At 33.1% G+C, this 14,264-nt stretch overlaps 1 protein-coding gene across 2 annotated transcripts in view; it reads right to left on the reverse strand.

Annotated features, from left to right (window-relative positions):
- Positions 1-8,267: 8,267 nt before the first annotated feature.
- The window catches only part of LOC131035736 (DNA-(apurinic or apyrimidinic site) endonuclease), a 242,315-nt gene continuing 236,318 nt past the window's right edge, over positions 8,268-14,264 (reverse strand). The window contains exons 7-9 of one of the 2 annotated variants that reach the window (XM_057967472.2): positions 9,109-9,195; positions 8,726-8,829; positions 8,268-8,615 (exon numbers count right to left, since the gene is read on the reverse strand). In XM_057967472.2, the coding sequence (XP_057823455.1) occupies positions 8,545-8,615; positions 8,726-8,829; positions 9,109-9,195 (262 nt within the window). In that variant the 3' untranslated portion in view covers positions 8,268-8,544. Of the gene's footprint in view, positions 8,616-8,725; positions 8,830-9,108; positions 9,196-13,286; positions 13,735-14,264 lie in introns of those variants that run through there. The other variant, XM_057967471.2, reaches the window with a different exon arrangement.

The following is a 14,264-nucleotide window of genomic DNA, read 5'->3' on the forward strand; positions in this document are numbered from 1 at the left end:
TTAAAAAGTGTTTGTTTCCTTTGAGTTTTAAATGCATTTTTTCAAGATAAAGTTTCTTTCCAACTATCCAAAGTCATTGCAAATTTCGAGCTCCATGCAGGTGCACTTTTTGAGGAGCAGCTTGACGTTGGGTAGTTGGTAGTTATTAGTTAGTTGATAGTTGGTGGGGGACATTTTGTTCTCCATTAATAGGTATAGGCAACCATATTTTGTAGGATGAATCTGGGCCCCTTGTAAGAATAGATCTTGGCCATTCATCTATTTTTGAAAATCTATATAAAGGATGGTTTCTCCCTTATTTTGTAAGAAGTTTAAGATTGTTGTTGAAACTTTGGTGAAATTTATTCAGAATTAATGGATATTAAAGTTGTCTGGTTTCCTTATGAGTGCATGGTCTCCTTCTTCATCTTTATTGTTCTTGTTATGTAGTTTAATTTCAGATGGTATTTTTAGGATCATATTTGATAGAAGCCTTAATGTTCATACCATTAAGGATTGACTGATTGTCATTTACTCTTGCATGGTTAATCTGAACTAGTTTTATACTCTTGTTCGGTTATTAAACATTAAATGAATGAATATTTGATTCTGTGTTTATGTTTAATAGCATGAAAATCCAACTCCCATTGAAGATTGCACTAAATTTTACAGAATTGTGCTTCATTAGCTGATAATGTTTAATCTAGTTTTTTAAGGTTTTTGTCTATTTTTCTGAACATGTTGTCTTAGGTAGATTAATTAGACATTCTCTCTCTTTCCCTTTCCTTTTTTCCCTTATTTTTTTTTATCAAACTGGAGTCTAAACAACATCGTGTTAAAGTAAAATTTGATGGAATCAAAACCGTAGAATCCTAGGGAACTTGTACTAACAGAACCGATTCTGCCTAACTGTAAGTCCCATTTGTGTATCCAACAAAGCTCATCATACTGTTGAGTTATCCTCCAGTCATGATCTGACAACCAAAACATTGAGGTCACGCCCAAATGATCAATCCAAACAACATTAGGGATCTCCTTATTTTAAGAGAGGATAGGATACTCAGCTAGTAAATTCTATTATGTGTTGGCCGGATAGAGTTGTAGCGATACGTGACTTTAGCCACGTCAACAGATACTTTGACACCTAATGAATTTGAAAATGCCTCACCATATCCCACTCTTGATCCATTTTTTATTTGGATTTTCTTTTCCCCTTGTGTGCATCATCATCATCTACGGTATTGTCAACCAAGTCGATTATCTCATTCCTGCTACCTTGGGTATCTACCAAATTTTCTTCATCATTGTCATTTGAGATATCACAATCGCCGCCTTCTTCAATATTCAGTGTAAGTTGTTAATGTAGTAGTTGTGATGATGTACCTTCATCTTTTTGACCATAAACATTGCTAAAGTACAAATTTAAAGTTTTGCGTTTTGTTGATCTCTCTTGGTCTTCACTACATTAAAGAGTCTTACCCTTCTTCGACTATTTGACATCTCCAATGAAATAAAGAATGCAAAAAACTGTCTACTTGTTTAAGAAGCAATAACAGACTATAAAATTCATTGCCCCTAGGGCCTAGAATCTAGATGTCTGAGGTCTAAGGTCTCTCGACTCAATAAGAATGAAATAAAAATTGCAAATAGATTGAGATGAATAATATTATAACACTTCAAAGAAATAATCACTTAGCTTTAGAATCTCGGTGAGTAGCACTAGTAGTCGGCAATGCAGTAATGATTGTTCATGTCTGTAGCTTGGCTATTGATCCAAATTGCGAGCTTAGAGCCAACCAAATTGTGTAAAAATAAATTTGATCTTTCATACAATCTTATACCAATCCATATTTGGCTAATTCAACGAGAATTTTAAATGGTATACAAATATTTGGCGAATCCCACTTAATTCTAACACATCTTATGGAAATGTAGGGAGAATCAAACCTCAAAAAAACATATATGTTGTAATTTACTATGCAATTATTGACCGTCGATTGGGATGGACTTATAATAGAATTGGCAAAAATAATACTCCCACAAAATTGAACGATTAATGGTATGGCGAATATTACGGAGAATTAAGACACGCTTCCGAAAATGTCGGGTGAATTGGGTCCTCATGCAAATTGAACTATTGATGGCTATCGACAAATATGGCGGTGAATTAAGGCACATTTCCAAAATTGTGGGTGACAATATTAAATAGACCGTTGTGACAATGTAGACTCTATTGGCAAACACTTTAACTTGTTACAAATAATTAATAAAAACTAAGGCGAATTGAAATGCATTTGACCAAAAATTGATAAAGTTGGGGTGATCCGGCCACCCCATTCAATCCAACTTATTCGCTAATTTTGAAATGGCTCATACAAAATATTCGCCACTAAATTTTTTGTTGATCATCACTAAATTTGAATATCCCAATCCCCCTAGTCTTCAAAAAGTTAAAATTTCTCCATTTCCACAATTCTCAAAGAAATTTGGTCAAATCTAATACATGGCATACTTCTATAATGCCCAACAACCTCTCTTGTCTCAACTTGTTCCTCAACTCAGAACTATAGCTGGTTTAGAGTCCTAGGAAATGCACTATGGGTGCTTGAGAATAAATGTCCAAAGGCCATTAGAACAAATGAGATCATAAGATTTGTCTATCAAATTTTCTTCAACAAATTTGAAAGTATTAAAAATTGGACTTTAGAGAAAGGAAGTCAACTAAAAGCTCTATTAATCTTAATAATCTTTAAAAGTGACTCAACTAGGAATTTTCAATGCCAAAGTATTTAACTGATAAAAATAGGAGCAAAAAATGCTAATAGCCTTAACTTTGACATAATGAATATTAGATATTATTGTTAGCTTATCTAGAGGAAATAAAATATGTTAAATTCAACAAAACCAGTGCCTTGATACAAGAAAAAATCTAGGTGATAGTAGGGAAAGAGTTTTCATCTTGCAACAAACATTTTCCAAATAATGAGAAACTTTTTTTTAGTCACCCAAGCAAAGTATAAATTCTTGTTCCATGCTCTTCTTCAAAATAATTCCTATCCTTCAAGACCTTGAACCAAGGATAGAAGAGTCCCATACAATATCCTAGTCAATTAAATGAAACATTCCTAGTGGCTCAAGAAATATAGCCAAATGATTACCTTGCCATATTTCTCTTCACATAAACTTTTACAAATGTTGACATCTCATGTTGCTTTGAAGAAACTAAGATTGTCACTCAAGTGATGAAGTATACCAACTAGATTAATTCAAGTTTGAAGTCCCTAAATTGTAGAAGTTTGCCAATGAAAATTTAAAGTAATTATTGATAATTGAGTAGTAAGGGCTTCCCCTCTCCTTGGAATTAATACGAAACTCTCCTAACTATAGATTTGTATCATCAAATTTTAACTAAATAAATAGGAGACATAAATGACATGCAAGACATATAGATAGCCCTAAGGAAATATATCATTTTAACATTTTGAGCTCCTTGAGTGGCCTTGAAAGAAAAGAAGAATGATACATTGAACAAATTAAAAGTAATTCCATACATGATGTTGATTGAATTAGCAATAAATATTGATGTTTTCAATCAATCTTCATTTTCCAAGTTATTAGTGCAAGATTCTAATATCCATCATCAATGCACTCTCACATTGATATCATTATTTTAATCTTCATTTGTTTGGTTCCTTGTTGTTTGGGTCAATTAATAGCTCCTTCTCCAATAAATAGTTTTGGCAATCCAAAGATATATTCTCCATTCCTCTCAATTGATAGATCAAGTTGAAATTACAAAACTATCAAACCATAGAAAAACTTACATCTTAGTTTAAATATTTTAGATTCTGGATGTGATGGTTAATAGATTAAATCTAGGAAATGGTAGAAAATAGTTAGTTGATAGTCTTAAGACAAAATAGAATACAAGATTGGCTATAAGGATGAATGGATTTACCCATAAATTAGTATATATATAGTACAACAAGAGTAATGCAGTTCAAGCCTATTAATTTCCCATGCTAAATAAAGATAAGGATGAATGCATTTTCCCCTAGTTGAACACTTGCCTAATAATATGATAACTTGATGAAAAATCCAAGTATCAAATAGTAATAGGTTTGTATAATCCTTGAGAGCTCTACAAGTATGGAAAATAAATGATGGATCCATGACTCACAAATTCTTACTTTTTCATTACCTCTTCTAGAATCAAATTTTTTCGTTGAAGATGTTTTACAAAAATACCTCCCAAGTTCTTATAAATTCTCACCACTCTTTTCCTTCAAATAAATTTCATCATCCAACCAATGTTTCTACAAAAAGTTTCGTTTTAATGAGTTGAAATACATAAATAGGCATTGTCCAAGTCTCCCATAGTTATGAAGCACCTTAGGGGAATTAGAGTTTCCTCATAGTAGGTGGTATGATTATAGCGTAAGGAAACAATTGTCTTAAAAATAAATGCTCACCCCATCCCACTAGCTTGTCACAATTATTGATCGTAAAGCCCTATACATTGTGAATTTTTTTACTTTCATGTTTTACTCCTCCCCTCTTTTATCATTACATGTCATGTCTCAAAAGGCAAGTTCCATGACCTATTTTGTATTTTTCAGATATGCGGCATTCTTATAATCACCAAATTTTATCACTATATGAGGCATGATCCTTGTACTATCATAAATTGTCACCAGTCCAATTCAAACCTCATGTTTGTGCTCCCACTTTAGTGTGTCTTATCCCTCATCCCCTCTCTAGGTCCAATTTGACCCCATTCTCTTCCTTTGAGGCCATGAACACCCATTGGTGGGTCCCATGGTGTGGTACCGTCCCCCCTAGCACCTTATCTTGGTCCTATTTGCAAAGGGACTAGGGCATGGAACACCCTGGTCTGGACCATGGCACCCCAAAACACCATGGTCCCTCCCAATGGGACCCAATTTTGAATTGGGGTAGGCATTGTATCTCCCTAGCAGGAATTGATCCACGTGGCTATAAATGACCGTTGGAGGTTGGCCTAATCGAGATATTACCTAGGCAACCCTATATAAAGACATTTTATCAACCTATTTTCATCTAAGCAATCTAAGACTCTCCATCCCTATTATTCATGCATCTTTGAAGCCTTCATTGCCAAGCATTTTCAGGGATCTTCGAGGTTGCATATTCATCATTTAACCATTGTGGAGCAAAATTAGATCAACCTTGTGAAAGTATGTGTGCGCGATTAGGGTTTTTCATGTTCATGTGTTTGGCATACCATTACATACAACATTTATGATTATATTCAAAGAGCAAGATATCATCATCAACAATTGCAAATAAGAGGTATATCTATTCAACATTTATTTTAGTATTTGTATTATTTCATTCACAGTTAATTCCTAAACCAGGGTTTAACTTAGGATAACCCCTATTCCCAATAATTTCCCATTTCTTTTTGTGTGCAAGAAATAGGTACAAAGATGTGTTTGGGAGGATCGACAAAGTTCATGAAGATGAACAAGTTTAGCCTTCAATAGCAAAAAATTTGGAGGACTATGACAAATTGATACTACTTGGTCCCAAAACATTAGGCCCAACTTTTGAGAGCAGATTCTAGACATCTTATTTTGCCCAAATCTAGGTTGGTGGCTTTGCGCAACATTTGTAGCTTATTGTTTCTACCAGATCACTTCATTTATCACCTATTTTTCTCCAATCTTCAACGATCAAATCAATTCAATCTAGGGAAGGAGAAAGCCCCTATCAAAAGGAGCTTGGAATTTGATCAAAATCTTGATCTTTTAAGGCTAGAACTATTAGATTCCTCTCCTCCCTAATGTAATGGCTAATTAGGTCATTTAGTGATTTTAATCCATGTGCTCTTCCTTCTATCTAGTTTCTCTTCTATTGCTATTTTTGGCAAACAATGTATCTTGATGTTTTCTAATCTTCTTGGATAACTTAGCAACCAAAACATAGCTGACACCTTAATAGGAAAAGCCCCCACTTCTACTAAGACAATTTCATATGGGATAGATGATTTAATCTTGAGGCTATTTGTGATTTTTTTAATCTCTCTATCTATCATACCACTTTTGAAAATAATAAATAAGTGGGGTTCATGTTCACTTATTTTCAGTACTTATGTTACAACCATATTTCAAATTATATCAAATGATAAGATAGAAAAAGAGAAACTATACTTTTTCAATATGATATTTTGTTAAAACACATTGAAAATGAAGAGATCTTTAATTCTAAAAAATATTTGAAGAAAAAAAATAAAAGTTTTGGATCTAGGTCAATTGATTTCAAGATATTGAAATACTATTGTTTAATTTTTCTTTTTCTAATATTTAAGATTTATAAATTATATACTTAAATATTGAATTAATTTATTAATAGACCAAATTTTATATAAATTAAATCACTAAATATTTAAAAAAAATAAAAAATTTAAACACAATAATATTTATATATTAAATATTTTCCCTATCTTATTTTTATTATCAAAGTTGATAAATGTAAGCATGATACAACTTGACTTAAGTTCTCGAGAAGATTCTTTAAACAATTTATACATTATTTTTTTAAATATGTAATTTGTAAGGTGCGATCACACTCATGTTTTTTTAGACGTGGATTCACGAGCCAGCAAATGGCTAGGATATCATAATCTAAATAATTTATATATTATTTTTCTAATTATTTAAGTTTCAAAGTGTGGCCACATTAATGTTTCATAAGAAATATATTCATAAGCTAAGAATAATTTATATATTATTTAAGTTTCAAGGTATGATCACATTCATGTTTCATAAGATATAGATTCATAAGCTAAAAGTATATTTGATGGTTCCGAAATACAAAATAATGTTATTGTTTATTTGGATGAAAAGTTTATTATAAATTTTCACAAATTATGTTATTGTTTATTTGGATGAAAAGTGTATTATAAATTTTCACAAATTAAATATATTTCAAATCGGAATTTAATGAGATAGCATTTCATTGTATATCAAAGATATACTTTCAATTATAAAATTAAATACCCTTATCCATTTAATGTCTACATATTTAATTATTTAAATATTTTAAAGATTACTATCATTTATTTTATCCAAAAGTAAATGTAATAATTACATTGGATTTGTTGATTTTCCTTTACACAATCATTTAGAAACACTTGCCATGAAATTCCCTTATAGACGACCTGTAACTATTCAAGGAGAACATAAAACGGCTATGTTGAGGTTTTAGTAATTAATATAAAATTAATTATAAAAATAACAACTTAATAGTATAATAAGAATATAATATTAGTTTTTATTATTTTATTATTATAATATAGAAATATTGAAAATACACAACTATAAAAATATGCAAATATAAAAAACATAGAAAAATATTGAATTCATGAAATTTCCACAATCCATAGTGATTTGTTTATTATTCTTTTGGATTCGATTGTGTAGATTTTTACGTTGTCAATTAAAAAACATTTTAGATCAAACACCATGATCCATCATTAGGGCAAAATGAGCAAGTGAGCAGACCTAGTAGATTAAAAAGATGAAAGAGCACGTAGAAGAAAAGAAGCACAAAAACATAGGGGAGCAAAAATGAATCAAAGAAATAAAATAACATATCACCAAAAAGAGAAAAAACAACAAATAAAGGAACACAAAATAATATCAAGCAAAAACCCAAAAATAACAAACAAATAGAAAAAGAAAAATCTACACCATTGAATGGGGAAGAATGACAAACAAATAGGAAAATATATTAATAATAGTTAATATAAAATAATATGATCTTGATTGAAGCATAATTCAATAGTAACATTTATTGAGACCTAACTTTAATTGAACTCTAATTGTAGTTGAACTTGATAGATTCCTAAGCTTAATTGAAGTCTAATCTTAAATCAAAACTCTAAATAAATCATAATATCCCTAACACTACCTTGAATTTACAATTATAATTCAAATTATATTGACTATTTCTTTTTCTAAATTATAAGTTCAATCTTATGTTTTCACTTTCATAAAACTTTACAAATAGACTAATAATCAACTAATTCAAATAATTATTCTTATTCTTATCATTAAAACATAATAATAGTTAAAACAAATTAAAATTTAGATACTTATATTATTAGATTTACTACTTCTATTACAATATAAAAATGACAAGTACTCATCACTACATGACACTTATTACATTTATTATATTAATTAAATAGTAATCCAAAAAAATTCCCTCCCAAATTGCAGAATTGAATTAAATACTACCATGGGAAATTCAAAAACAGGCATGTGTTGTAATCCCAATTTTTTTTTATATTGACTGTAAGTTGATAAGAACAGCACACTACAACTGATAACGATGATAGGTCGTGCAATGGCCAACAGAACCCAAAAATATTAACAGACATTCCTAGACATTCCTCAGATAATTCTGAATCTCAAGAGTAAGTGCTTAAATTCATTTGTTAGATATATGAAAACACATAAAGGAATGTGCAAAATATAATATTTTTTTCTCTCTAAGACATTCCATAAGCTCGATGGCAAACTAACTCTGATCTTTATCTGGCATAGGAGATAACTCCAATGATATTGGACAGTGATCACTTCCAAGGAATCCTGCCAAAAATTTCACATTGGTTGTCATACCAAACGATAAAACTTTTAAATACAAGTAAATTCATTCCTACATTCTAACACTCGAAATCACTGGAAATAATTTATATCACCTTCCATTTCAATGCCACGACCATGTATTTTGCTCAAAATGACACGATCTTTGAATTTTTCTGACACTAGAAAATAGTCTATCCTCATCCGTTTGCCTCTATATCTGAAAAATATATAGGATTTCATTTTAACTAATTGGTCAAAACTTGGGGGAAAAACAACTATTCTTCTCATTAGAGTACGATTAACAAGATCAAGGTGAGAAAAGCCCATTTCAAAGATTCTTGTTCTTTGCCATGGTTAATGAATGCTAGGCAATTGAGCAGGAACTCAAGCTTTGGCACTCACACGGGTAAAAATAAGATGGAGTTAAATGCAGATACCGAAGAGGGGCAGAAACATTGTTAAATGTATAGAAAAATTTGGGAAGAAAGAAATATACTTTCCAACTGGGTTCCCTGACCATGTATAGCCACAATCTGTTTCTTGTTCTTTATGAAGCCACCTGTACGTATCCAGCAGCTTCCCCCTGTGAGAACAAATAGTTAGCGAACCAAGATAACTTGTATAAGGATTGTACAACAGAAGCAGAAATCTCAGTCAACTTGCTAAACCTGTATAGCTTTCAATAATCCGAGAAAAGTAATTTAAGTACTACGAGAATTAAAGAAACAAATCTATTTTTAGAAACTAGGAACAAAGGGTTCATTATAGTTTGGCATCCATCATGGTATATGATGAGTATTTTATAATTGTTTGTTGTACCACATTATTTTTTCGGTGTAGATTCATCTCAATTATGTGAGCCTCGCAATTGGAGCTGCTATTGAAAATTTATGTACTTCTTGTTTCTTTGGACATATTTTCCCAGCAAGGGAGAGGTTCAAATGTGCAAATGAATGAATGAATAAATGTAATTAATAATGTCCACGAGGACAAACAGCTTATGGGACCCACGGGTAGCGAGCAAAGAAAAGCATGCAAAGGCCAATATACTGTAACTGCTAAACCTCTGTTTCCTTCTGCATCATGGATCTTCTACTGTGTAACTTGATCAAGAAATCTGCAACTCTTGTTATCTTTTCCTCTTCAAACAGATTGCTCAAGGTGTTTACATTTACCATGTCAATATAGTTGATCCGGATATCCTTGTAAGCTGGACACTCCATGATGTAATGCCATCCTGTCTCCACCACTCCTTGAATGCAATATCTACATTTTCTATCTGCCCACTCCTCTTTAGGTATCATCCATCTTCTGGTTTCGCAGCTAAGTTGATGTGAGCTTGTTTTTATCTGAACAAATAAATGTCGTGATCCATGGGGTTATTGCTCTAATAACCCAATGACTTAACCATATGTCCTATATTTGAAATATAAGTTTTACCTGCATTGTGTGGTATAATAACGATATAATATTGTATATATGACATGAGATCAACATATCTCAATATATGGTCGAAGTTGATATTTGAATGTCTATTTGGTGTCTTTTATGCGACCTAAATAAACTAAATTTACCTTGATTTACTTATCCAATTCAAATCACTCTATTCTTTTATTGTGGGTATCTGGAAGTTTTAGTACACTCAATATATTGGTGTCGGTGTTCTTTGTGCATAGGGGACCTTGCTCGATCTTATGTGTTTCCATGTGGTATTAAAGTACATGGGTTGGCTTTCTAAGATTTTTACTAATGTGAGCTGACCTGGTAATTAAAAGTTGTGTCCATGGTATTTCCTTCTTTGTTAAAGATATGATACCACTTTTATGCACCAGGTTGTATCCAAGTTTTGGAAGGATTCATCACTATCTCTCTCCTCATTGCAAATTCTCGTAGATGCTTGATGGTGATGATAGATGCCAGAGGGAAGGTCTTTTCCTACAAACAATGGATTTCAACTCTGTTTTGGTCATGCCAAACAATGGTTATTCCATAAAAACTTAATGAATCAATCATACAAAACAAAACATTGATTAAATCTAACACATTTTCAAATTCCTTGGAAAATATAACAAGGATTACTCATTTTCCCTGAAAAAAAATTGCCATTAGAACCTCTAAATCTAGCGGTAAAGATTTCCCTCCAGAGATTAACAATTTCAGAAAATTTAATGTGAAAACCAATCAAATATGTGTCAAGTTGCATTTGGGTTGTAATGTCTCCTTCTCCTTAGCACGTGGACATTCACGAGATTGGCCTATAATTTGACCCTCGTAGGCCAAGGAGCTGATTAGGGGGTCCACTTGGCAGAAATTTGTGGCTTCACATTCTATTTCTACTTGGTTTTATGGCGAAATAAGGAGATTACATGTATTGTGAGACGTGTGCACTTTAATTATAATGTAATAATATTTTAAAAGTGCAATTAAAATAACATGTGTAATAAAATAATAATAAAGTGTACCTACCGGATAAAAAGGGAATCTTCTAGAAGGAATCTTATGATGGGATATGTAAAGAATAAATAGAGGGGGGTGATTTTCTGTTGGGCATCAGTTATTTGTTATCTTCTCTTGTATTGTGGTTGTGGAGACGAGGGTTGTCCACAAATTTGGTCTTAGAGAACGATACCTCTCTTTGATCTGCATAACTGAGGGGATGAAAGATCCTCCGAAGTGTTGCCTTGAGAGTGAGGAACATTCAGTTCTTCATATTGAGCTAATTGGGGTTTTATATCAGTTTCATGGTGTACGATTTTTGTTGAAGTCTTCAGCATATTGGGTTGTGGCGATTTCAGCTCTTTCATTTTGGCATTTATGTGCATCGATTTTATTGAAGACATAAGGCTATTCATGTTAGAGGTTTATGGAGGAGAATTGAGTGAAGTTGCAGCTGATATACCAGTCTGAAGCAGATCGAACCATACCCCCTTCTTCCACGATTTTGCTCATATCTCCCCATTTGAGCATTGAATTTGGCAATTGGTGATAGCGCTACACTTGGGAGAGGACAGCGATCATTCTTAGGGGTTTTAAGAAGATTCTCATGCTGATAATCAATTATTATCAGACCTTAATACCTGCAGCAGGGGCGATTTGTAGTACCAGTCGATTTGGCATTAGGAGAGCTCCAAAATAAGGGATTTTGCTTGCTTCTTCAACCACAAGCCTTGGCGATTATAATCAGGTTCATTTGGCACCATTAGTTCTTATTAATTTTCAGTTGTAAGCAGATCCAATGGCTGCCATGTGTCTTCAGATTTTCTGAGTATTCAATGCTAGGTTGCTAAGTCATTGGGCAAATATTTGATCATTGTAATGAATCTATTATCTCATAAATAAATGCAGAAATAAGGTTGCACCTCATTGTATATTGTCTCAAGGCTTTATGCCAACTGTTTGTCTAAATTACAGTCAGCTGTAGGTGTAATGTTTTTGCACTTAAATTCATCTTATTGCATTGGAAAAAACAAAAACTATTGCATATCCATTCTAGGAGGTCATTTGACAATTTAGAAGTTGTTTGCAAGCATTAATATCATTGCCATTTGAAGTTAGCAAATCTGAAGTTTAACATCAGTCATATGCGAAGTGTTTGACATAAATCTTCAAGGGTCAAGAAGTCTGAAAACTTATATCACTAGTGGCAAGGGATATTACATGGGTGCTCCACTTTCAGTGGTTATGATGATTGAGCAGCAAGATGGTGGCATTACCACCATATGAGTGATGAAATATTTGAACACTACCTTCACTAGTGACCACAGGAAGTTCTTTTGTGGTAGGGCACAACCAAGTGGCACAACCTAAAACAGCAATGGTTAGTGCGGGAATGCAACACTAGCAGAGATTGTGAATGTTAGCAAAAAAAGCACCATAAAGAGGATCACTATAGGTCATTTGCTAGAGCTTAAATGACATCAAATGATCCATAAAGGAACAATAGTTACCACTCTTCATAGAGGGCATCAAACAAGGAACAAGGGACATTGTTGTTAGGGAAGACGAGTGTATTCTGTTTTGGGTTTTAGAGGGCTAATCTTAGGCTGTTAGGAGCAGCAGACAACAACAAAGTGGGGAATGCCGAAATGTTTTGTGAGGCCATCACTGGTGGCATTTATGGCATCATTGATGGCATGCAAGGCACGATGGCCTGACGTAATGGTGTTTGAGCAAAAAAAAGTTCACAAAACCATTGTGACTCCTCTTCTTGCTCATGGAGTGCCTCTGCTGCACCAGTCAATGTATTTCATCATATCCATAAGGCCTTCGGTTCAAGCCCAATTGCCTTTCTTCATTGAACAAAGAAATTTGTGATGCATGTCACTCATTAGCTGATATGTACAGCCGACATGAATGCTTTTTTATTTTGAAGGGCAGCTATTTTTAATTCAAAGAGTCAGTTGAACATATTGGCTTGACGTTTGCTCGTCTGAAGCTAAGTTACTAGTTCGATTTCAGGTCTGAAGGTTTGATTCATAGGTTCGGTCAAGAAAATTTGGGTGTTAGGTTTGTCCGTACAAAAACATGTAAAAATCAGAAATATGTACATATTTGTAGCATTACTTAACTTCAAAATACACCACCATATTAACAGTCAAATATTAGTCAAACTCGAATGTCATGATATATATTAAAGTTAAAAAATAATAATGTCAAGACTCTTCAATCAGCCATCATTGATCAAATATCATATGGGTCATTAAAAATCTCATTATCATCATCCATATTAGATGATCTATGTTGTGGCAAATTAGAAGAACCACAAATAGTCCCACTAGCACTAGCCTCTCAAGCTCACTAGGTGGCTCATAGTCATCAACATCAAGTGCAGCAAAGTGGGCAATGGAAGCATCCAAGTCTATACTCTCTCGCATGAGATCCCACTTCTTTGTAGCCACTTTCTTTGTGTAAGGAGCCGCAAGTTTGAGGGCAATGGAAGCATCCAAGTCTATACTCTCTCGCTTGACATCCTACTTCTTTGTAGCCACTTTCTTTGTGTGTAAAGAGCTGCAAGTTTGAATGCACATACACCAAGTCCTCTGCCTTTTTTGAGTATAGTCTATTGCGCTTTATTGAGTGGATGAAGGAGTATGTGCTCCAGTTCCTCTTTGATGCAGATGAACTAGCAACCATCAAGACAAAGAGAGTTAAGAGTTACAAAATTTAAAAATTCAATTGTAAACTTAAATTAAGCAATTGAAATATAAATAGGACTTAAAAGATAACTAGATTTCTTTTTATAAAACTTCCTTGTGATAAAATTTTGATCACAAGAGGTTGTAGGTGCATGCATGTTTCACCATGGAAGTACCACCAACTATGAGCATCAACCATATACTTGGCCTAAGGAGCATCAAGACGACAATCATTAGAGCATGCAAAATCATAAACTCACCTTCATTGCATCCCCAATGTCACACTCAACAAAGAGTCTACAAAGTGTTGCATTGTACCTTGAGTAACTTCAAGACTCTATATGGGGCAACTCTTATGGCAACAGAAAAGAGCTGAGAAGTATAATAATTGAGACTCAAAGCAAAGGCAAGAAGATGCACCGAAGTGGTCATTTTGTTCCATCTCTCTACAATGATGTGGTGTAGTTCTTTGAAGAATTTTTATTTAAGATCTTTCTCTTTTGCATTTATGATGACT

Source organism: Cryptomeria japonica, chromosome 3 (genome assembly GCF_030272615.1).
Source record: "Cryptomeria japonica chromosome 3, Sugi_1.0, whole genome shotgun sequence".
NCBI lineage: Eukaryota > Viridiplantae > Streptophyta > Pinopsida > Cupressales > Cupressaceae > Cryptomeria > Cryptomeria japonica.